General features: G+C 44.4%; 1 protein-coding gene across 1 annotated transcript in view; it reads left to right on the plus strand.

The window, feature by feature from the left end:
• Window positions 1-26,603, plus strand: part of LOC306943012 (vertebrate ancient opsin-like) — a gene marked incomplete at both ends in the record, with an annotated part of 82,529 nt that overhangs the window by 12,293 nt on the left and 43,633 nt on the right. The window contains one exon of the mRNA XM_079529217.1: window positions 4,206-4,534. Coding sequence (XP_079385343.1) covers window positions 4,206-4,534 — 329 coding nt within the window. The remainder of the gene's footprint in view (window positions 1-4,205; window positions 4,535-26,603) is intronic.

Here is a 26,603-nt window from a genome sequence, read left to right on the forward strand (position 1 = left end):
ATATTAAAAGCAGTTTTAAAATGTATGTTATTTGCGCTTTAAATTACTGGTTGGAGACTGGAGATCACTTTTTGTTGTCATGCTGAACGGCTGAAGGGGTTGTCTGTACTCCTGCAGCCAACCATGCATTAGCACTGACTCCGCACAAATGAATGGAAATGGACATTTTCAAGGAGGAGTGGTAAACCATGCAGGCTATGTCAGGCGCAAAGGCATCAGTGCGTCTGACATGAAGCAATCATGATTGAATTGTAGCAGAAAATAAAAAGGGTCAGGATGCCAACGTGATCATTATTTCATACTATAGTCATTAGAATTTAATTCCCCTCAGGTATTATACCTAATACCCAAAGAAAATCAATTAATGCCGACAGCACTAATCGTTAAAGATCAAAATGACATTAGAGTTGATGACAGCTAGAGTTCAGGAATCAACAAGAGGAGGATAGGAGGGGGGAGCAATTATAATAATGCAGACCTCCGTTTCTCAACCAGTGGTCCACAGACCTTTAGTGGTCCATGGCATCATTACAGGTGGTCCATGCGTACGTTTATTGTACCTGTACCTCTTTACTCTAGAATAAAAAATATGTCTAAATAATTTAAGTCCATCAACGTGTGTAGGAAAAAAAACTAAAAATGAAATACTGACTACTACCATGAGCACATCAGTAGTGTTACATATTAATTTAAAAAAATACAACTGAATTGACGTCTTATGTGTTATGATGTCTTCCTATACTAAATAAATTGTTGTGGGGAGGTGGTAGAGGATTGTTCCAAACATGCCAGTGGTCCAGAGACAATGGAGCGACCGCATAAGACATAATAATAATAACGAGACGAGTTGAATTGAGCCACTTTCAACCTGGCCTCCCTCCCTATTTCGGGCATGTCGTTGTGGGCTAACATTTTCAAAACACAACCCTCTCCTCCCAATGATCAAACATGTTAAAAAATATAGCGACAATCTTCAATCGCTTAAGGGGTTAAATTTGAGACGTGGTGGAGATTCATCAATCCTGAAGCACAGAAACAAAAGGTGTGTTGTTGCTGTGAAAGGCATTTCATTTCACCGCCTGTGATGTGTTGAGTAACGGTAGTGGGCAGAGGAACACGGCCACGGGTGGCTGCTGTAAGGCGACTCTGTGTGTGTGTGTGTGTGTGTGTGTGTGTGTGTGTGTGTGTGTGTGTGTGTGTGTGTGTGTGTGTGTGTGTGTGTGTGTGTGTGTGTGTGTGTGTGTGTGTGTGTGTGTGTGTGTGTCTTGTTCTTCAGGATCACCTTTACCCCTCCCTCTGTTTGTTTCTTCCACCCTCCCTCCGTTTGTCCATTCCTCTCTCATTCTTCCTCATCTACCGCCCTATCCTCCTTCTATCCTACTTCCCTCCCTTCCTTCACCCCTCCCCCCTGCCGTCCCACTCTCTCTCTCTCTCTCTCTCACACTCTCTGTTCTGTTCTGAGCTTTTTGGCCACAATGCCATTTTGACATTTGTATGCCTTATTTCAGATAGGTCAGTGAAGAAAGCCATGAACCCAAGGGCAGAGAGGAGAGTCATGTGGGAGACAAGACCGTAGTCAAATTCTAAAGGAGCATATGGTCTGTGCACTAAACTGCCTGAGGCCCCAGGCACCCCTGGGCCCATTACCTTTATATAAGCTTCAAATTCATTTTGTAATTGGCTTAAAAAACAACACATGTATAGGGTTAAAAGGATCAAGACATAAGAGTCTAATGGATGCACTCTTTGGCAATCGATAGTTATTTAAGTATGTGTGCAGTTTACAGGCTGGCTGCTTGCATGCATGTCCTGGTGGTGTGTCTGTCTCATTTGACCAAATGGAAATAGCAATCTTTATAAATATTTTACCTTTCAGGAATGTATGGCCACATGTGCTCAAATGTTGTGACATCATGCACGTATTGTAGTGGCATGAGTTGTAATTGGTCGGTTTTTGACAGACACTATACGCATACGCTTGTTGGGAACGATACCCATTGGGAACGCACGTCCCTCAGATGCATAGAAGAACGCTCAACCCAATACACACTCGCCCCGGATCAAATCCGGCGACCTCGGAGCAGTATTCCTAAACTTAACATCAGTAAAACTATGCCTTTTCCTAATATTAACCACCTTAAAACAAATGCAAGAAAGATATTTGATTTTGTCCGTATCACCCATCCTTGACCTGAAGCCACTCTGCAATGCCGTATGGACCTCTGATCACTAACGCGGTGACAAGCAAAGGACAGCAATAGGATGACAGAATGATAATAATAAGCTTTATTTATATAGCACCTTTCATACAGGGTTGCAGTTCAAAGTGCTTCACAGGCAGGACATACATCAAGTGCTTTACAGTTAGGTCATAGGTTATATCAGACACAATGCAAGACAAGACAAGACAAGACAGTGAATGTGCATAAAGTCAGACATCGAGATAAAAATAGGCATGAGAAGGTCAAGCATTTAAGGTATTTGTTTAAGAAAGAAAAAAAGAATAATAATAATAAAAAAAAAAAAATGGGAAGCCTCAATAAAGTGCTGGGTGGAGAAGGCTAATCTGAAGAGGTGTGTTTTTAGTTTTTGTTTGAAAATGTTGGTGGAGTTGGCCTCTCTGATTTCCTGAGGAATTGTGTTCCATAATTTTGGTGCATAAAAAGAGAATGCGGCCTCTCCTATTTTCTTTCGTGGTAAGATGTGATGTGTAAGAAACAGCTAGAGACAGCGAAGGAGAAAGCAGACAGGGACAGAATAAAGAGCCATAAAGTAGATATAGAGAGGGAGAGAGTGCACACTGTTTTAAGCTTGTGTTTATTGAGTTGTTATGATGGGAAAGGACACTTCTTTGCGGTTTGAGGGCGTTTCTGTTATCTCCTACTACATTTCATGGGCTCTGTCAAGCAGGCATAGCACTGGATATGATTTACAATGTGCTTCTGCCATCTGCTGAGGGGATGGCCGCAGGGGAACTGAAAATATTTGACGATCAATGCCATGCTTTCATTTTATTCTATTTACTTTTGAAGATAAGGTGGCTAAACATTTGGACAACTACTGACTATTTGTCTTTTGTCTGATGGCTCCATAAAGTATGACATTTTCATTACGGGGTTGACACTGCACGCTGCACGCATGACCTAACTGGTGCTAAATGCGTTATTAGTTCAGTGGTGTGGTGTTGCACTTGCGCACTGTAGTCTGCTGTGCCTGTGTGTGTGTGTGTGTGTGTGTGTGTGTGTGTGTGTGTGTGTGTGTGTGTGTGTGTGTGTGTGTGTGTGTGTGTGTGTGTGTGTGTGTGTGGTGGAAGAGAGAGAGTGTGTGCATTTTCTGGCAGCGGCATCTGCCCGGAACACCCGTGGCAATTGGTAGTGTTTCTCGGCGGCATCAGTCCGACACTTTACCACGACGCAACGCATGTTGGACCAAACACTGCCACGGAAGTGAGCTGCAGTCATGTGATAATCCTCCCAGTTCCCCCGGCAGCTGCCACCCCTTCTCCCGGCAGCGCCGCGGCTGTTACCAGCAGTTTACCGGCAGTTGCTGCGTGAAGTGGCGGCCACGAGATGTAGCGGCAGTGGGTTGACATAATCCCCGGCAGCGCCGCGGCTGTTACCGGCAGTCTACCGGCAGTTGCGGCGGCTGGAGCGTGGCTGCCGAGCGGACTGAGCAGTGGAACGGAGCTGTCATAATCCATCCACCTACCCCGGCAGCTGCCGGTCCTCCCCCCGGCAGTGCTGCGTCCCATGTCCCCCCGGCAGTGCTGCGTCCCATGTCCCCCCAGCAGTGCTGCGTCCCATGTCCCCCCGGCAGTGCTGCGTCCCATGTCCCCGGCAGTGCTGCGTCCCATGTCCCCCCGGCAGTGCTGCGTCCCATGTCCCCCCGGCAGTGCTGCGTCCCATGTCCCCCCGGCAGTGCTGCGTCCCATGTCCCCCCGGCAGTGCTGCGTCCCATGCCGTTGCCGGATTATGCACTCGCTGCTTAATAACTAGGTTAATTTACTCAAGTACTGAAGTTAAAGGACCATTTTGCGAAATTCTGCATAATTCTGTATAATGAGTACTTTTACATTTGTTTTTTTATGCCAATACTTTTGTACTTACTAACACTGTGTGTGTGTGTGTGTGTGTGTGTGTGTGTGTGTGTGTGTGTGTGCGTGCGTGCGTGCGTGCGTGCCTTGTTGAATGCCCCCCCCCCCCCAGGCATCGTGTCCCTCATCTCCCTGGCCGCCCTGTCCTTCGAGCGCTACAGCACCATGATGGGCTGCATGGAGGCGGACGTGTCCAACTACCGCAAGGTGTCGCTGGGCATCGCCGTGTCCTGGGGCTACTCGCTCTTCTGGACCACGCCGCCGCTGCTGGGGTGGAGCCGCTACGGCTACGAGGGGCCCGGCACCACCTGCTCCGTCGACTGGACCGGCAAGACGGCCAACAACATCTCCTATATCGTGTGCCTGTTCGTCTTCTGCCTGCTGGTGCCCTTTCTGGTCATCGTGGTGTGCTACGGGAAGCTGCTGCTGGCCATCAAGCAGGTAACGTTATACAGTATATTATATATGGACCCGTTAAACGTTTACATAACGTTATATGGACCCGTTAAACGTTTACATAACAACGGTAGTCGTGATGGTGATGGCTCATAAACTGCAACCGGCAGCATCATGCCTGTCTCTGTGTCTACATCCTCTGATTCACTACTGGTGGAGGAGTTGTAGGGTTCTGCATATCCAAACTATTTGTGTTTCTTGACTTTTTTCGTAAATTAAAGCCCTAATTGATCACAGGCTATACTACAACATCACACAAAAGCATCGAAAGTAACAGACCCACAAACTCAAACACATCATGAAGCAGCAACACATTTTGAGCTTGTACATTTTGCTGTTTTTTAATTTGAATCCTAAATAGTAATAGGTAATGCCTGATTTATGCTTGGTTGTTGCACGTAGCGTTTTGGATCTGAAACCGGCTCCAACATTGAGGAATCGGGAATCGAATCGGTTCCATCGCATTTGGAACAGTTTCCGGAAAATCGGTTTAGGGACCAGTCGAAATTTAGACAATTTCCTGGAGGAAAATAGGGGAGGGCCATGTCTTTTTAATTTTAGACAGAGGGAGGGTGAGCTAATTTTACTTCGAGTCCAAGGGAGGGTGATCATAAAATAGTCCGGATTTTATATATCTAATACTACAGCTTTTCTGAATTAAAGTACAACTTTGGTCAACGATATCCCTCTGTTGCTTTCACTTGGTTCTTCCCAACAGGACCGGTTTTCATTGTTCCCCGTGTCAATCACACTACAATACACACACTACAAGTACACACTACAACCCCAACTTTTCAATGACTTGCATTGCTTGCTGTATTAGGTGTTGGACTACAAGACCATTGTCCATGTTGGCTGTGAGTTCGAACCTCACAGCGGGCAGTGATTTTTCGCGATTTTTGCGGTCACTTTATTTTCTCACATATTAAAAACGCTACCAGATTAAAGTTAGGAATAAATAATACTGAGGTAAATGTGATGTTAAGGGTGATTCTTTTTTTGTTTAATCACCTGGGGAGGGGACTAGATTTTTATTTTCATTCACAGGGAGGATGATGGTATTTTATATCAGGGCACATACATTTTCTCCAGGGGTATCCCTATTTAAATTTCGACCTGTCCCTTATCACACAGAACTGGAAGGGTCCATTTGGACTCTCCTAAAGAGTCCCACTGAGAACCACTCAGAGAACCACTACAATAATAAAATACTGTATGATTGAATTTGCGTTTATCAGTCATTATACATTTATAATTAAATATAGGAATCATTAAGAGGGGAACGTTAAGGAACCAGAATCGTTAAAATCCTAAAGTATCCCAACCCTAGTTGCACGCAGTGCCACACATCAAACATAGCAGATCAACAAGCTCAGCATGCTCGGTTGTGAGCTTGTAGCTCTGCAAATTTCAGTGCAACATCATGTGCAACAATGATGAGTGACAGGTGAGTCACTGATGAAAATAAAGTTTGGGTTGGGGGGGTTAGTGGCAGTCATGATAGCTCAACAATGTCGCTTGATTGCTATGTCAAAGTGACAAATACGAAAATGTTCCATGTCATACAAATTAGCTTTTGATTTAATGACAGAGGCTCCCGTTAATGTCGCAAGACTCATGATTATTTGATTATGATTTATAAACGATGATTACAGACAACGTTTCTCGGTGGAGGAGGACAGGTTACCACTCCTACTGTATATAGCTGAGGGCATTCTGTCAACGGCTCCAGGCTGAGGGACACAGTCCTGGATTGGATTAGATTGGATTGCATTGGATTGGTCAAACCAGTGGAATCACTGATTTGCCCCCTCATTCATTTTAATGACCATGGGGATTAAAATGAATTTGCTTCCTGTTCCTGTTCCTGTTCATCTTGGTTCTCCTCGCAATCATTTAAAAGTATATTTAATGAAAAGTATTTTTGCGTTTTGGGTGTTGTTTTCCGTTTTGGCGGCAGCATGGTGATACTATTTGCCAAAACACGAACACCTGTTTCTTCTCTGGATCAGCTCTTCCAAACAAAGCCTCCAGTCCAGCATATTTTAAATGTTCCCTATGAATAAATTGACTTGACTAACTCCTCCTGTCCTGCCAATTCTGGTGTGACCGGGAGCATTATTGTAAGTAGTGGCTGTTGTGTTTTGCACATTGTTGTTTATACACTCATACTCACTCTCTCTCTCTCGCACGCACGCACGCACGCATGCACGCACGCACGCACAAACATGCAATAAAATATCTAACAAAGCTTCACAAAATCATGAAATCTTCTACTGTCTGAAAATGTTTTGATATAGAATTCAAACATTGTCAACGCTCAACGCAGTGAAATCCTCAGTAGAACCAAATGGAACCTTAAGGAACCATCACATTTAGACACTCTTAAAGGGTCCATTTGGTTCCATTGGTACACAGAGTTGATGTACAGTACATCACGCTCCTTGACATAATGACGTCTGATTGCCTCATTCATCTTTCCGCGTGCACCTCGTCTGGCTGCTTAATTCACGCTGTCAAGCAACTAAAGTCACAAGGGAACCGTCATTGATATGAATCAATCTCGTTAAGTGCATATCGACCCTGAAACTATGCCGTCCTGTCCATGGCGACATCATGGATCATGATCTCTAAAAAACCAAGGCTGCAGCCGGAGGAGTAAAGCACTCTGACACCGTGGTGCTACCTAGCGGACCCGTGTGGACTCATTAAACCTTTACTACAGTAGTTGTTGTAACAGTGATGGCTCATAAACGGTATAAACCTGCAGCAAATCCCCACCCTGGGTGCTGTCGTCCCTGTGTCTACACAGTCATCCCCTGATTCACTATACTGTGGAGGAGTTCTAGGGTTTCATACAGTATCTCATTGCTGTTGGGCAGATACCTCTTATCGCCTCATTCAAACTTTGTGTGTGTGTCTACTTTTTATGCTTTTGAATCTGAATCCTGAACAGTAACAGTTATGGACATAATGAGGTTTCCACCCGACAGAGACGATATCCACAAAACAAACAAAAAGCTTATACAGTATTTAATATGTTGGCCCTGTCAGTGAATGTTGTCTCTCTTCTGTCATAGATGAATTCGGAAGTAATTGTCGTTTTAAGGTGGTTATGAGGGCTGGGCAGGGCAAAGTATCGATGATATCATATCGTGATATGAGACTCTCCCCTAATCACATAAGCCCTATTTTATACATTCAATAAATGTTAAACAAATCTTCTGAAATAGCCGATCTTGTGATTGAAGATCACAATTTGTCACGATGCAACTCATTCTGAGCTTGTAGTTGTTACAATACAAATTATTGTCACAATATCAATATATTTTGGTAAAACAATATTAAGATGTTTTATTTTGTCAGGTTTTTTGCTATGTTGGCAAAACAAAGAGAGAGTTAAAAATCTGAATCGACGAACACAAAAGTAATATGAAAGATCCTGACGAAAAATCCTTGGTTGCTAGGCATTTTGATGCCACAAGTCACGAAATCTGTAGGCTCAGATTTCAAGGAATGGAAGTAATCAATCTGTTAAGTAGAGGAGGAGACAGAGACAGGTTATTGCTACCCAAAGAGAAGCATATTTATTCTCTATAAACGCATGTATTGCTTAAAGGTTCAAATGAGGAATTAACACTGAATTGCTTCTCATAAAAGAAAAGATTGTGTGGTTGTAGTTCCTGCATTTTTTTAAGCTGTAGCCTGTGTGTCCTAATAGTTTGGTATTGCATTCACGATGGGATTCGCATACATAACTAATGACTTTTGGAAACTATATAGGTCACTAGCACTGAGTCGGTTTCATGGACTGATGCAGTAGCTACTGATGAAGGCCAATAGGCACGAAACGCCTATTGGCTGCTATTGGCTATCTGTGACTGCTGCTGCATTAACACACTATTTAGAAGGAGTATTGTTGTCCGGCCAGACCTAGCGGTTATTTTATTTATTTTTTCTTTGTGTGAGCAAGCAGACAATGGAAGGTTCCTGCATCGCAGAGAGTGTAGTTTAGTGTTATGTTGGGTTCCAAGGCCCTGAAGGGCAGTGTGAGGTAGACGTTGTTTGGTTTGCACACACCATCCCTGACAGACCCAAGGAGTTATGAGGTGAGACTGGCTGGAAGGCTGCATGTGCAGTCTCTCCGGGGAACACCACGTGCACGCACATGCAAGCACGTGCACATGCAAGCACGTGCACACACACGCAAGTGCACACACGCGAGTGCCCGTACACACGCACGAGCAAGAGCTAGTCCTCGGCAATCTTTCCAGGATTACCGCTCACTGAAAATGTTTGCATCATGTCTGCTGATAAAGAATGAGGGAGTTGGTGCATACATATGTGTGTGACTGTGTGTGTGACTGTGTGTGCGCGTGTGCGTGTGTGCGTGCGTGCGTGCGTGCGTGCGTGCGTATGTGTGTGACTGTGCGTGCGTATGTGTGTGTGCGCGTGCGTGCGTATGTGTGTGTGAGAGAGAGTGTGCGCGGACACATCTTCACTACTGGTGTGCTCGCACTGTCTCCCCCTATCAGAGCTACGTTTCAGCTGTTTCCAGTGCAATGGGCGCTCAGCCACCAGGGGCGCCCGTGGGCACTTTTAGTTTCCCCGCCAACAGTGGTCTGTTTGGCTACAGAAGGTTATGCACATTAACTCATCATTACATCATGGCTTGGTGAACCAGTGTTAATTTTGACAGCAAAATCTGATTTAGTCTTAGTCTTTTGATTAACAGATAATTTAGTTTTAGTCCTATTTGACTGAAATTAGTCCTATTAACTGAAATAGTTGAGTCTTCGTCTATAGTCTTAGTGGACTAAATATCAAAAATATTTAGTCTCTGAGTTACAGATTTGTAAGGGTTCATTTGGTTCCTACTTTAACTATATCAATATACATTTTCTTTTTTTGGGGGGGACCCTGGAACCCCTGAGGGTCCCAACTTCTTACTTACTTAAGGCTTTGACGACCTGCCTCCCTCGGGACCTGTCTTGTGCTGCATGTTGTGCCTCGCCCCATGTACGGTTCATCTGTTTTAGCTCAGCTGTCACGGTCCCCACTCCACTGCGGCCAAACCTACCCTTTACACAGAACGACCTTTGGCCACAGCAACTTAGCGATGAGCAGCGCTGCGATCTTGTGACGAGGGCGCACCCTTCCACTAGAGTTGTACTTCCCACAGGACACTGATGTTTCTTTCGTGAGGATTAGATGAAAAATGGAGAAGAACTCCGCGGCTCTACTCACAGTCATTGGATTCAGTTTTTTTGTGAGAAAAGTGAGAAAACATTCTCTCAAGAGGCGGCTTTAAAATGTGGGGGTGACAAAGTCATTTTGCAAGATAATGAACAGACAAAAGCACAGTGCTCCAACGACATGGAGAGGTGGCACCAGCTGGAGATGCACTTGAAAACACACATGCACACACGCACGCGCGCGCGCACGCACGCACGCACGCACGCACGCACGCACGCACGCACGCACGCACGCACGCACGCACGCACGCACGCACGCACGCACGCACGCACGCACGCACGCACGCACGCACGCACGCACGCACGCACGCACGCACGCACGCACGCACGCACGCACGCACGCACGCACGCACACACGCACGCACGCACACACACACACACACACACACACACACACACACACACACACACACACACACACACACACACACACACACACACACACACACACACACACACACACACACACATTGGAAAAGTGTTATGAAAAGGCGCATATAGATATACAGTCATTTGTCTTCTTGTGGAGTGCAACCAAGCATTCCGTGGCCACAAAGATGACCCCACAATGGGAGATTGCTCCCTGCCCACTGTGAAGGCAAAGAATGATGATCACTATATCTCAGCAAAAGCCTACAATTAATTGACCAAGTCATACATGCAAAATATTATTCTACACATTACATGACATGTCACGTGACTCACAAAGAACAGAAAATAAACAGACTTTGTGCAGAGAGGTTCTATTCCTCCCGTCATTTATCTCAACCTTCCATCGCTGATGTGTTCAATTGAATAATGGTTAACCACTCACACCCTATAGAGTACTGTACTTTATGGTACATTAAGTATCGAAAATAGATTATATACAAGCTACAACGCTACCATAATCCGCCATATGTTGACCTATTTTAGCTTTTTTTTTGCTATCCAGATGAATTGGTTGAATTTGTTAAAGCAACTCAATTCCACCAATTAATTATTCATTTTAGTTTTAGAAATCGTGCCTATGGAAAAATGATTATCCAACAAGCCTATAGAATGAACTAGCAAGACCCCACGAACGGAAGCGGTCATTCTGGCTTTTAAAACATTTTGTAAACATGATTAAAAAAGTACCTAGATTTTACGCCCTCCCCTCTATTTATTTGTTTTAGTGCTCAGATCTCTACTCTTTTTCAGGAAGCTGTTCGTCATGCATTTATTGTGTGAGTCAACAGTCTATCTTGAGATACTATAGGCAAATCTGTGCATCGCTGGGAGATTTTGTGATACAATATGTGATGCTCAAGCCAATCTCCACCACTACAATGTAGAATTGATAGTGTGAAAGTGCTGTGTTATCAATTCCCCAAAGTCACGTATCCTTTCGATGCACTTGCAGATCATGTTTCCGAGAAACACTGTTAGCAAAACGACTTTCACAGCAAAAAGCCTGGCGGAATAAGTAAGGTCATGGAGATTTAGACTTCTCCTTGAGGTCATCATCTGGTACAATAAATAAAACACTGTAGAGCAGACTTTAACAGAGCTCTGGCGTCGGCACCGAAAAGAGAGGTCAGAGAGAGAGGTGCTGAAATTCCTGCAGGAGTACAGGGATTGCATCAGCACAGACAGATGCGCATGAAACCGTAGAAGAAATGGGAAATGCCATGGTCTTTCCCCCTGAGAGAATGAGAAAATCCAAGCGCCAGTTTTAGTCTGAGACTTCATACAAAAACTGACTGGGGTGACCTTGCACAGAAATCTGGGCAGACATCTCTAGCCACTGAACGTCAGTATGATAATGTACAGTATATAACAGAGAAATAGCCCCGTGTCAGGGGAAGCAGCGGCTCAGGGGTGGAGCAGCCGTCTGTCAATAGCTGTGACTGTGGCATCGGGGTAAAGGAGCTTCTCCAGTTGATCAAGATGTTTCTTCCCAACACCTGCTGGCGCTCAAGTTACACACATTTACACTCAAAGGATCACGATGGAAATAGCTTCGGGGACCCCCGGGGCGTTTTGTTTTTAAAGGAGAAAGAAAGGCCTGGGTGAACGAGGCAGGAAAAGTGGCATATAGTGTAGGAGTGGGAGTGAACCTTGTATTTTGCTAACCAATAACAGAGCAGAGGGGCGTCGCTCCAAATTTGGTGACGTCAGTGTTCTTTGCTGTGCCCTACCGGGGAGGGGAGGTATAGGGGAGGCGGGCTCATAGGTTGGTGAACCAATAGGGAGCCGGCCTCCGTTTCCAGTGTTAGTTTGATCCGCCCCTCTATGCCCAGAAAAGCACCGGGTTATTTCAGGCTACGATGGAAATAATCCCCCAATTTTTGTGTTTTATCCTTTTGACCTTGTCTTCTCAGACTCGAGGTCAACAATGACCCAAGACCTGCTTGACATATTTTGCTCAGATTCCGATTGAATCTGGATAGGGGTGATCTGGTCAGAGCCTTTGCAGCACTTAAACAGAGTAGGTTGGATTTAATTGATAAGCAGTAATTGTTTAATTCACCATCAAAACAATGTTGTATGTACTGTATGTTGACAACAATATATTTGTTTCAATTGTAACCAACAAGTCACAGTCAGACGTGTCCCTGCAGTCTACAGTGCAGACCAGAAACAGGACACCCAAAGCACAATGATTACTTGTAATGTTTTCATTATATTTGAGAAAACATATAATATAATATAATATAATATTATTATATTGATAGGTCTACTATCAAGACCTGGCCAGCATGTGAGGTCATGATCCAATTAATCTTTTTATTATTATTATTATTATTATTATTATTATTATATTTTTTGTATGACCGTCCTACACGGTTCAATAGTTTACAGGACAAAACGCTAAGTTGCCTGTTTTAGCTCCACCCTCTGAGGCGAAAGTGAACATTTTGGGGTGGAGGTTCTTCCTTGGCCTACTGGGAAGGTGTTTCACACAACGACCGCTCCTGCAGTGTCCGAAATTAGATGTGCATGCGCATACATACACACAAACACACACACATGCACGCACTCACACACATGCACACACGCGTGTGCGCGCACACACACACACACACACACACACACACACACACACACACACACACACACACACACACACACACACACACACACACACACACACACACACACACACACAGACCTACAAGCTCAGTACGCTGAACATTCACGATGTCTTGTGATACTTGCAGGGCTTCCTCGCTGCCCGTCTCATCGTCCTCCATCACTCTTACTCCAGTGGTTTTTTTACTCAACTTTCCAATTTTCAGTACATTTACTTATTCTCCACTATAGAGCACCGAAGTCCTGACGTCACTGCCCTCTACTACCAGTAGAGGGCAGTGAGCTTCATGGTTCATGTATGTTTTTATAAGCATTGTACTCTCCATAGGGGGATTTTAGATCGCCTCATATAAGAACTGTGTTTGAAAAATAAACCGATCACCCCGGCCTTTTCACTCATATGGATATGAAGCATCGACTGAAGGTGGAAATGTACAAATATACCCAAAGAGTAACAAAATAAGCGTAAATAAACGAGCCAAACAACCCAGAGACTACATTTCCGGGTAGGCTGCTTCTGCCCGCAGCCCGTCGCACAACAGAAACTGAACGTTAATTACGTTTATTTGTATTTTTATTTTATTGATATATAATGTATCGTGGTTAGTACGAGTCGAGTCACCACCAGCTGAGCTTACGTCAACGAGGAATCTCAGGAACGCAATATGTTGACAGCTGGGCGTGACGTATATGCTCAGCGACATTGCATTCATATGTAGTTTCAAGGCTTTTGCGGTCACATTAATTCCATTTTCTCTAGAAACTGGCTGTATCAAATATGAATGGACATCATTAACGACGCACAGCCACTCCCCTGACAGAAACGCAGAGGTGGTCGGTTTATTTTTCAAACACAGTTCTTATATGAAGCGACCTAAAATCGCCGTTTGGGGATCTCAATGCAAATAAACAAATACATGAACCTGGAGATTGACACCCTCTACTGAAAGTGACGTCAGACTTCGGAGCTCTATAAGAGGCAAATATTGCACTTTTACTCCACTACAATTATTTGAAAACTTCCACCACTTCGTCTCTCTCTCTCCCTCCCTCTGTGGAGTCTGTCGTCCATCCCTCTCTCTCTCTAACAGCTCACGCGTCAGATTGCTCTCGCTCACCGGGGTGCTCCGCTCGGTGCTGTTCCGACGGCTTCACGGGTGTAAAAACGGCAGCGCAGACGTCTCCTATCAGGCAGCCGTGGAGCTCGTCCAATTAATAGTGAGAGGATGTGACACAGCCAAATTCTACCCAGTCTAATAAAGCGATGCTCCCTTGCGGGCAGAACACCAGAATCAATTTCCTTTTACCACCAATGACTGCTCCGAGACTAGAGGGTGGATGGGTCCACGTCATGGTTTGTCTCCATCATCACTGTCTGTCTGTCTGTCTGTCTGTCTGTCTGTCTGTGTCCCTTCAGACAGATGTGTCTGGGACATCGACAGAGTGTAGTCTCATTGAATTGCCTTGTTGTGTCCAGTCCTCCTTGTAATGGCACAGTCCTCCTTGTCCTCCTCCAGTCCTCCTTGTAGTCCTCCTTGTAATGGCACAGTCCTCCTTGTCCTCCTCCAGTCCTCCTTGTAATGGCACAGTCCTCCTTGTCCTCCTCCAGTCCTCCTTGTAATGGCACAGTCCTCCTTGTCCTCCTCCAGTCCTCCTTGTAATGGCACAGTCCTCCTTGTCCTCCTCCAGTCCTCCTTGTAATGGCACAGTCCTCCTTGTCCTCCTCCAGTCCTCCTTGTAATGGCACAGTCCTCCTTGTCCTCCTCCAGTCCTCCTTGTAATGGCACAGTCCTCCTTGTCCTCCTCCAGTCCTCCTTGTAATGTCCTCCTTGTCCTCCTCCAGTCCTCCTTATAATGGCACAGTCCTCCTTGTCCTCCTCCAGTCCTCCTTATAATGGCACAGTCCTCCTTGTCCTCCTCCAGTCCTCCTTGTAATGGCACAGTCCTCCTTGTTGTGTCCAGTCCTCCTTGTAATGGCACAGTCCTCCTTGTCCTCCTCCAGTCCTCCTTGTAATGGCACAGTCCTCCTTGTCCTCCTCCAGTCCTCCTTGTAATGGCACAGTCCTCCTTGTTGTGTCCAGTCCTCCTTGTAATGGCACAGTCCTCCTTGTCCTCCTCCAGTCCTCCTTGTAATGGCACATTGAGGTGTTTATCGGCACAGGGTTTTGTCCTCTATGTCTCCTGCTCTTCCCAGACAGACATCCAGGGACATGTTAATCCAGACAGATGGACCGCAGCTCCACGCTGGCCCCCTTGTTTACGACTTTGTCTTTGTGTGAAGGTTGTAGATGAGCCGAAGTGAGGCGATTTGAGGTGGGGTTATTAAAACCACTTTCAACTGTTTTGGGGATGCCATTATACTGTAGGTGGAAAAGCTTAGCAAAGATTCAAAAAATGTTGGAAATAATAATGTGAGCTTGTAGAATGGAAGGATAAAACAGGGCTTTAAGTGATATTTTCATAGCCAGAGAAGTATACCAAAACATGCTTTTTTGAATAGTCTGTGTTGCTATGTGAGTGTGGACGATTCTGCTGAAACTATCACAAATGTAAAGTATAAACCTTAGAAAGTAATGTATTGGTATTTTGTAGGGTTATGCTTTGGCAAAATAAATATAGAATGTTGAACTGGTGATGCACAGTACAACATGTATTTGTCTGTGTGTCTGGAGATGTGCTGTTATCTCATGGGTCCTAAATTTGACTTTGTTGGGAACGGTGGTTTCCCACGTTTAAATCCAGCTCTAGCCTGGACCTGTGCTGTTTGCCATGCCCTCTGTCTGGCCACAGTTTCCAGTCTCTCTTCACTTTTGAAGCACACGTGTGCCATTGTCTCGTTAAAGTTAGAGCAAGCTTGATGGCCTGTCTAATTAGAGAAGCGTGTTTGTGACCCCACAAGGTCTATAGGTTCAGACATTATCAGAGATAATTAGTTATTTCACTTTCCGGTCATTCATCCAAGTAAAGTGCTCTGTCCTTGGGCAGTAATGGGCACCAAACACTGAAGTTTGTCTAGACTCTAGACACTATATCACTCTTGTCGGCTCTCGACTCTTTGTGGCATTTTTCCTCATGGACTGTCAATTCTGCATTAGGTGGATTATGCGGTCGTCACGCACTGACATTTTGCACCTATCCCATGCATATACAACACACTGATGTTTAATTTTTATTTTTCATATATTTTTTGGGGGCTTTTTTTGCTTTTTTTTTTTACAGCTCCTTAACTAATGTTCATAAGTATATTAGGAACAGCATATCTGTTGATATGCCCGTGCACCTTTTATATCAATTTCAAGCACCATGTAAATATGTAGATATTTTGTATTCTTTCTTACGCGCGCACGCACGCACGCACGCACGCACGCACGCACGCACGCACGCACGCACGCACGCACGCACGCACGCACGCACACACGCACACACGCACACACACACACACACACACACACACACACACACACACACACACACACACACACAGCGTTTTCCCACAGAGGAGGTGATTTTAAATCAATGTTAAATGTTGTGTGAAAAACTCTTATCTGAGGATAAGCCCCTCTCCACTCACTGCTATTCTGATACTCAATTAAGAGAGAGATATGATCGAGGCAGACAGACAGAGAGAGTCTATTTTGCAGAGATGTTTTAGCAGAGAGAGAGAGAGAGAGAGAGAGAGAGGGGAGAGAGAGAGAGAGAGAGAGACAGCTGTGGCAGCACTTCTCATCAATCCTGGAAAATGAGGATGGCGGGTACTTGTGTTTGATGCGATTCTGGCAGGGGAGCAGGGAGCTGCTGGAGAGAACGGCTGCTGCTGTGCACGGTGGAGAGTTCAGCATGTTTAAAACAAAACACACAGACACACAGACACACACACACACACACACACACACACACACACACACACACACACACACACACACACACACACACACACACCAATTAGACACTTTGTTTGTTGTGTGTGTGTGAGAGAGAAAGAGAGGGGGGGGGGGGGGTCTACAGGGCAAGATGAAAATGAGTTGTAAACCAAAGATGGTGTGGGATGTTTTTGTCTAACAGTATCTCTTCGGCAGACTACATTACAAGTCAACTTGAAGATTGCTTTTTTTTTTCTTTGCAGAAACGGCCTATTGTCTAATGCAGCGGTTCTCATTTGCAGGATCTTTTAGTATTTCCCACTGGTGTGCATCCCTGCGAGACAACAACACTTCTCTCTCACTCTGTCTATAATAGTTCAGAGGGTTTGTAACCCATGTCTTTAAGATCGACCGGCCAATCCCAGAGGCCTATTGGTCGATCACGAAGCAATTTGAAAAACCCAGACATAAACAATACATTCATATTCCAATCACGCTCATGTTGGCCGGTTTGAATGTGAACTCCAGTGAATCATATGAGGGGAGCAGCGCAGCAAGAACTAACACGGCCTGAACATCAGTGTTTAACCACATGGCTATAGGACTACTTTGAATCCATTAAGACAGGAGGCAGATTGTACAAATGCCTTCTAAATCGTAACAGTTTTCTGAAAAACGTGTGTGTATATGTTGCTATAATCAGTGCATGGCACTCAAACCTTTCCATGTCAAGGACCACCCAAAATTATGTTTGGCAAGAGAGAGAGAGAGAGAGAGAGAGAGATAATCTTCCTCATTAATCTCCTGGAATAACACATGGAACCTCAGACTGTGCTGCTAGGGCAGTATGTCAACACTTTGTCAATCTCTCCTCTTTGGAATAGGTTGAGAAATACAGTATTAGCGTATATATATAGAACTGACTGTGTATGCACACGCCGGTATATATACTGGAAGAAAGAATATATATATATGAAGAAAGAATATTACATCATGTTTTAGTGATTGTTTCAATAAGACAGACAGACAGACAGACAGACAGACAGACAGACAGACAGACAGACAGACAGACAGACCTGGATGAAGCCAAGAATCCAAATAATTAAAGTGCAAAGGGAATGAGGAGGGAAACGCAAGAGAATATGTACTACGGTACTACAAAGGAGAAAGCTTATAGGAACTGAGAACTGGCCAAGCAAGCGGCAATGGGAATACAGCTGGCATTACACGATATTTCGAACAATTAATTACTTACAACTAAGCTATAGAGTATTGGGAGCGTGATGTGTGTGAATGCTGCATGTCTCACAATGGAGCTTAAGATGTCCATCCAGGAGATTATAGGCTCATTAACACACAAGGCACAGCAGCATAACTTCATTGATTATTTAAATCTTCATTCAACACCAACACGATTGGTTCTGATGTAATGTAATGTTAATTAATGTTCTGTGTTCATCTACACTTCCTTTTTTTTTTGTGATTAGTATTTTATTGGATTTTCTTTTTTAGACACAAACACAACACCCACAATACCAGTAACAACAATACAGAACAAACAAACGATCATCTACACTTCCAAAAGGTCAGTTGTCACGCACGCACACACGCACGCACGCACGCACGCACGCAATGCCATATATGGAGGTGTGACCAATGGACGGACGGGTTTTTCAGGTTTTCATAGTAAACTGCGACCTTCGGTTGCAAAGAATTTTGTCTCCCATGGACTGTAGAGTTCCAGAGTTCCCCCTGTCCCGTCAACTTTACATAACTAACCAAACTGGGAACCCATCTGCAAAACAAAGGAAAAACAGCGCCCTCGTTTCAGTCAACAGTCTGTCTAACATAGTCCATATGACCTTTCAGATTGCAGGCCTTACGTATATCCCTCTCCAAGCATAAGACACCGGACACCCACACCGTATTCGTCCCCATGAGATCCCAGTATGTTTGCTATACTAGGTGGGTCCACTGCACTAGATCCCAGTATGTTTGCTATACTAGGTGGGTCTACTGCACTAGATCCCAGTATGTTTGCTATACTAGGTGGGTCCACTGCACTAGATCCCAGTATGTTTGCTATACTAGGTGGGTCCACTGCACTAGATCCCAGTATGTTTGCTATACTAGGTGGGTCCACTGCACTAGATCCCAGTATGTTTGCTATACTGTAGGTGGGTCGACTGCACTAGATCCCAGTGTGTTTGCTATACTGTAGGTGGGTCCACTGCACTAGATCCCAGTATGTTTGCTATACTAGGTGGGTCCACTGCACTAGATCCTAGTGTGTTTGCTATACTGTAGGTGGGTCCACTGCACTAGATAGATCCCAGTGTGTTTGCTATACTGTAGGTGGGCCCACTGCACTAGATCCCAGTGTGTTTGCTATACTGTAGGTGGGTCCACTGCACTAGATCCCAGTGTGTTTGCTATACTGTAGGTGGATCCACTGCACTAGATCCCAGTGTGTTTGCTATACTGTAGGTGGGTCCACTGCACTAGATCCTAGTGTGTTTGCTATACTGTAGGTGGGTCCACTGCACTAGATCCTAGTGTGTTTGCTATACTGTAGGTGGGTCCACTGCACTAGATCCCAGTGTGTTTGCTATACTGTAGGTGGGTCCACTGCACTAGATCCCAGTGTGTTTGCTATACTGTAGGTGGGTCCACTGCACTAGATCCTAGTGTGTTTGCTATACTGTAGGTGGGTCCACTGCACTAGATCCTAGTGTGTTTGCTATACTGTAGGTGGGTCCACTGCACTAGATAGATCCCAGTGTGTTTGCTATACTGTAGGTGGGCCCACTGCACTAGATCCCAGTGTGTTTGCTATACTGTAGGTGGGTCCACTGCACTAGATCCCAGTGTGTTTGCTATACTGTAGGTGGATCCACTGCACTAGATCCCAGTGTGTTTGCTATACTGTAGGTGGGTCCACTGCACTAGATCCTAGTGTGTTTGCTATACTGTAGGTGGGTCCACTGCACTAGATCCTAGTGTGTTTGCTATACTGTAGGTGGGTCCACTGCACTAGATCCCAGTGTGTTTGCTATACTGTAGGTGGGTCCACTGCACTAGATCCTAGTGTGTTTGCTATACTGTAGGTGGGTCCACTGCACTAGATCCCAGTGTGTTTGCTATACTGTAGGTGGGTCCACTGCACTGGCGAAAGGAGATGTGCATGGGGCAGCTCCATAGTTGCATGGGTGATTGATTGATGGGAGCGACGTGAGTGAGTGGACGTGAAAGACAAATGGGTGAAACTGATGTAATCATCAAATCGATTCTCATTTGATGAACAAGCTGGTGAATTCCAGTGGCCTACTACTACTGCGATGTAGAAATACTCTAAAATGTACTTGAGTAAATGTATAAAAGGATCAATGTCAAAGTGTACTTATCTTGTCTAAAATGTATAAAAATACTTTGAAAATAGCCGATCTACAATTAAGCTCACATAGCTTTGCATGGTGACACGTAATTATGGGGTTTTAACTGCAAAGAAGTATAAACCTACACACTCATCTGCTCCAATGTAATTTATTGACAACGTTTCGAGCCAAGACTCTTCATCGGGTCAAAACAGATTTGACCCGATGAAGAGCCTTGGCTCAAAATGTTGTCAATAAATTACATTGGAGCAGATGAGTATGTCTATGCAGGTTTATTATTAAACCTGCATATGTCTCTTTCCAACCCAGCACCGGCTTCAACCATGTGTTTTAACTGCAGTGCCATCTCTTGTGATTGGTGTGAATGAAGAGTTTGAAAGATTCACAGGTGTCCCTTCCATTATTATAATGTTTCAAGTCAGACCTGGCCATAAACCGATCGTTACTAGCGGATAACACAGAAGTAGACAAAAATAAAATAACTCACCTTTCAAAGGAGACATTTCGAGGACTCACTTTCATATCCAAGTAAAAAAGGACTAATTTTCAATCAATTACACACCCTATGAAGCCTTGAAGTCATGGATTCTATTTATTTTTATTTTGTTTATGCATTCCTGAGCCAATAATTTGATGACCTGCAGCGGAGTCAAAGAGTCTCAATTGAGTCGGTCATCAAATTATTGTCTTATGAATGTGACCAAAAATATCTATCTCCATGAATTCAATGCTTATTGATAGAAAATAATTCATTCTTTGGTTAAACCACTATAGTATACTATACATTCACTGAGTTTAAGTCATCCTGCAACACATTCCATGGCAACATCTGCCTTTGTGGCTGGGATACAACAGGGTATTGGGTGAACCCCAATGCATGCAGAACTATAAATCACTCGTTAACACACAACGTCGCTACAAGCAACACCTCAACGCAGAAGCATTATTCAGCCTTAATGGTGACATGGAACCCAGCTCCCTGTGGGCCCACTCTGCAATTGGGCCATATTGGACCCCCCACCACCCACCTATCTGTTTCTATATATACATACAGTATACATATATACTGTATATATCTATTTCCCCTCATCGCTCATTCATTTCCCTCCATCCCTGACAGCATTAAACTTCTTCTGATTGCCTGGAAATCTGTAATTGGCCTCAACTGAGTTGGTGATGAGCTGCTGTGGGCGTACTGCCATGCAGCTCTCCTGGGCCGAGCATGTACTATTTGCATATAAACGCAGATAAATGCCACCCAATTGCAGTCTATTTGGTAAGATACTGTGTTGACTGTGACATTTCAGAATGCACTCACACTACACTAACCTTTCCTGCATGTGATTCTGTGACTCTAGTGACTCTATAGCAAAACACCTTATCTTACCTATAGTAGCACTAATGGTTTTGTTTTAGTCTCAAGTACAAATATACAACTGAGGTATATATACAGTTGGGTGCCACCGATATTGTCCCTTATCATTTGACCCATTCAGGCCTGACCTCAAAATTTTAAAAAATCCTTCTAAATCCTCCAGTTTTCTGAAATAAATATTTTCACGATTTTTCAAAAATAGCAGACCTACAAGCTCGTAGCGCGCCACTCGGTGGCGCGCTATGAGCTTGTAGATCTGCTATTTTTCAATAGCTAAATTATAACATAATGTTTAAAACACCAAAAGGGGTTCCCGCCCAAAATGGGTTAACTGTCCTTTTGCGCAGATCACGCAAACCTCAGCAAAAAGAAAAGGACAATATCGATGGCCTCCAACTGTACCCATGTGCCACCTGCGTGACCCTCTGGCATTGACCACAATTTGAAGGGCCGTCCACACACAACCAAGGACTATAACGGTAACTATACTGTATCTGTATCATTCTCCATAGTATTATGCCTGTCCATGCCTGTAATCTACAGTTAATTGTCCTTTATCTTCCATTCATATTTGCACAGAGAGATTGAATTAGACACAGCACACTGCTTGTTGAATTCGCATGGAAACTTAAGCATGTGGTGCATGCCTTCTAGTGAGAGCATCACATTATGTTATAGTGTACAGTAGGTAATTAGTATTTTATTGTGACACAGTTGCACATTTCATTTGTGATAGAAACAAAACATACAAGCAAGGCAAAATTATTCTTTATCCTGTCTCAAATGTGGGATAGCTTAATTTTAATGTCCCTGCTATTTTCAAATTTTAGTATCTCAACACAGAACAAAAACTATTTTATTTTTCAAAAAAAGATTAAAGCATCATAGCTAATACTTTTTAATAGAAACATTTAGAAATATACAATATTTAAAAACAGATCACATTAGCTAATTCCCAACCAATTAAATCATTTTCAGTTCCTCTAGGACGTCTGAAATTCAATTATCTCAGGTCTCATGCAATTATTACCCAAGCGCCCATTTTTGTCCAATTTTTTTGTCATATTCCAAAATTAGATATCCAATATAGCCTACAAAATAATAGCGGGCACAAAAATAAAACTTGGACGTAGCGCATGGAAGGAACACGTTATTCCAACCAGTTCCTTTCCCCTCCATCAGGTGCCCCAACTGGCCAGGGGGAGGCAGTTTAGAGACCAGGATTACTGCATGTTATTTTGGGGGTACCTACCCTAGGGGACACGGGGAGAACATGCAAACTCCACACAGAAAGGCCCTTTCGCCAACCCCGCCTCGGGTATGGGCACCTTCAGTTTTATGTCTGTAGGTTCTGAACAGAGATTGCCTATAGTACCATATACTATACTGTCTTTCTGTGGTTGCAGATAAAAACATTACAGATTTGTGGTGATATTCTTTAAAGCTACAATCAGGGACTTCTTCTGCTTGACATGAAAACGTTTTGAGCACCACTGATTTAGAAACATACGTTTTTCTGGAAAGAATAAATAAAAATCAGGTCTTTGGGTTTTGCAGCAATCCTGCAAACACTGCACATGTGTAATCATGATTGAAACCTCTGCTGATTCCTCATTCCAATGCAGATCATACTGTATGCCACGCCATACCCTAAATAGATTGCATTACATTACACTCATCACACTGTCAACTCTGCAATGACTTTCCGCTTTGTGCCATATGTCAGCTAGTGCTGAGCCATACAGTACATGATGTGAATCACACCTCCTGGTCCTGAGTCCAGATGCCATCTGATGGAACACAAGCCCTCGTAATTAGTTTGCTTACTTGTGGGAGGAAGAACTGACAGAGCGAAAATTAAACGGTGCAGGGCAAAAACAATATCACTGTTGGGATTATAGTGATGTTGTGGATCTCTACCGCACAAACAGAGGCATTGTAATATGAGAAAACGTAACCACTTAAACCCTACTTTAGCAAACCAGACCTGAGCTGGCGTGTACTTGGGAAGTTGGGCCGCTTTTTTCTGTGTACACTAAAAAAAATGCTCTACAAGCTCACAACATGTCGAACGTGACACGTTGCAAGCTGTTTGCGATTAAGACAATACGTCAGTTCTACACGTGAATAGCTTATACAGACAGTTATTGGAATAATCAAAGTAGCGTACTTCCGCCGTCATTCTACAAGGTATCAAGGTTACTAAATGAGGTGTAGTATACGGAATGTGTCTAAACTAACTGAAATGGCCACCTGTCATCTCGAAAAACGTGGCCTTGTAAGCTAAGTATCTCCTCAATATTTGCTCAGCATTAGTTGAAAAGGAAGAAGTCTCTGAAGTCCCCAACACCGAGCTGACGTCACGTGTCTGCTTCATAGCAACACTACAAACACCCATCTCCGAGGAACGTCAACAACACTTCTGTCACGTCTATTGTCATGTCTGTCACTTCTTTCTGTCACTTCCAGACAGAAGGCTGAAAAACTAGACACACAACAAAGCCATTATAAGCCACAACCCATAGTCCAAAACAAAGTGATATTCCTATATCTCATACACAGTCCTTCATTAACAGTGTCTTCTTTGTACAAAACAAGTTCTGCCAAGTGTGTGCGACATAAAAAACGAGTCATTCTTGTGAGTGCAGTAGGCATAAACCCTCTTAAATATTTTGGCTGCTACTGCATCTGTGTGCGCAGCGGCATGCCACCAAACACATTGCGAGAAAAAAAAAACATTCCGTCTGTCCTGACCTGTTAAGCCATGGTCTAATTGGAGTGTTCGAATGGGAGAGGGTTTCTGTTCTGGCACAGACAGCCTCCGCAGCCATCTGTTTGTGCAGAGCACAGCAAGCGCTTCATCGATGGCCGCTTCTGAAACACACGTTCCTCCAAATGGGGAGGTGTCAAACGGCTCTGCCCTCCATGAAGTTATAGCACTCCTTCCGTGGCATATTTCATTTCGGTGCCACACCTTGTGGCTTATTTATGGAGGCAGCCTGCTGTTATGCAAATGTTGTTGGCCCCGGCACGCCCCCGTCTGTCCTTCTCCTCTAGACATAAATCTAACATACCTCTGGAGGATGCCGTATTGGAAATGGAGCAGTGGCCACACATGATGACTATATTGCTTGATGGGATGCCTCCTGACCCAATTTCATGTGTTCACATAAATGTTAATGTTAATGACGGCACCGTCTGCTAGAGCACACAATCCCAGAAGGAGGCGTACAGGAAATGCACCAACCTTGAAGCCTCAATTCTATATGGTATATCGTTACTTTTTGTATCTCCCCTCTCCCTCACTCGTATTTTATAGCGGGAACCTGCTACCTGTGGGTTGTTTTTGCGACACAATGACAGACGAGGAGAGAGATTTATCGAAAACGCCAGTGACTTTCATTTGCCAAAAACATGCGTTAAAAGGCTTGATACGACCACAACACTCTGCCGATGCTTCATTAGCCGAGACCAGCCCAGCTGCGCTGGGTGTTTCTCGTTGCCATGCCTTAAAGTCCAATATGACTGTATATCTTCGCACCATATCCCCGCCGCCTCTGACGATGTAAACTTCAGCATGTCCATGTGTGCTATTAGAAGGAGAGGAGCATAATTAATCAAGTGGCAACACCTGTGTCAATTAACTAGCCTTGGCAGTGCTCCTGGGAGCCTCTCCCACGGTCCCACCTATCTCCACACGGCAGCGGGCAGAGCCCAAACCACACCGCCCTACCACAATATATTCCACTTCAGTCCTCCCTCATCTCATCTCAGCAGCGTGCAGTCTCTCGTCCGACCTTGGCCGAACCTCTGTCATCTTGACGGGTCTGGCAGGTATCCTCCACGTTGGGTTCCATTACTAACCCTCGGCGACACCGCATCCCATTTCAGTGTGATTGCCTCGTGTGTGAATTTAGGTTGTATGGAGTGGCCCCATAGCCAGAGGGGACTTTTGACAGTAGTCGTTAACCCTCGCCTGCAGCCTCAGGGTGGGATACAACATGGAGGATGTTCCTATATGCCTGCTCCACTTACTCAGTGATCTTAACTTTTTTTTTGCGAGTCACTACTCACCGTTTAAAGGTATATAAGCATGCTAATGGTGAAATCAGCACAAATATTGTTTTAAGACTCTGGGGTGGAATAAAAAACGTAATTCTTGGCATTTACCATTTACCTTTAGTGTTTGCTCTATTGCTATTTTGGATAAAATATTCATGTTGGTAATTAATTTGCTGCAGGAATTTAACGTCCCTCGATATATTAAACTGGAGCCATAGAGGGAAAATTAATAATAATCCTGGAATAGTGGATGGGTTTAAAACCTTAGGGAGGAGATTCCGCCTGGTAAGCTGTGTATGTGCGTGCGTGCGTGCGTGCGTGCGTGCGTGCGATGAGGGAAATTATTTATGTTTTTATGTATGTATGTTACTGGTGCTCACAATTCAGGAGGCCGTTTTAGGGATATTAATACATACGTTAAATGATTTATAAAAGTATTTTTGTTCTCTGCTTTCTGCAATTAAGCTACATTCAACTGCCAATAACTAGCGAACAGAGCACCACAGTGACACACTTTTATCCCCCAATGAAAGTGGAGACTCTGGTCTTTATTTTGAGGCACTCGTGTGTGTACTGTACTGGTTAGTAAAAATGCTCAGAAACGCTGGCAAGGGCTGCAATAGGCGATGGTAATGAGTTCAATTTAGGCAGGTATTGGTGATTGATGGTCAAGGGGACCGTGTGCTGCCAGCATGCATTTCCATGGTAAAGACGTGCTAGGAGGAGCGCTCCTCTGCCCAGTGCCATGCATGGAGTATCAGTGCTCTTGGCATGCAGTGTGTGTTGGCGGAGCACCCTGGGCACCGTGCACTATAGAACGTATAGCATGCAGTGTGTGTTGGCGGAGCACCCTGGGCACCTTGGCGGAGCACCCTGGGCACCGTGCACTATAGAACGTATAGCATGCAGTGTGTGTTGGCGTAGCACCCTGGGCACCGTGCACTATAGAACGTATAGCATGCAGTGTGTGTTGGTGGAGCACCCTGGGCACCGTGCACTATAGAACGTATAGCATGCAGTGTGTGTTGGTGGAGCACCCTGGGCACCGTG

The sequence above is a fragment of the Electrona antarctica genome, assembly GCF_951216825.1.
Source record: "Electrona antarctica genome assembly, chromosome: 19".
Classification (NCBI taxonomy): Eukaryota; Metazoa; Chordata; class Actinopteri; order Myctophiformes; family Myctophidae; genus Electrona; species Electrona antarctica.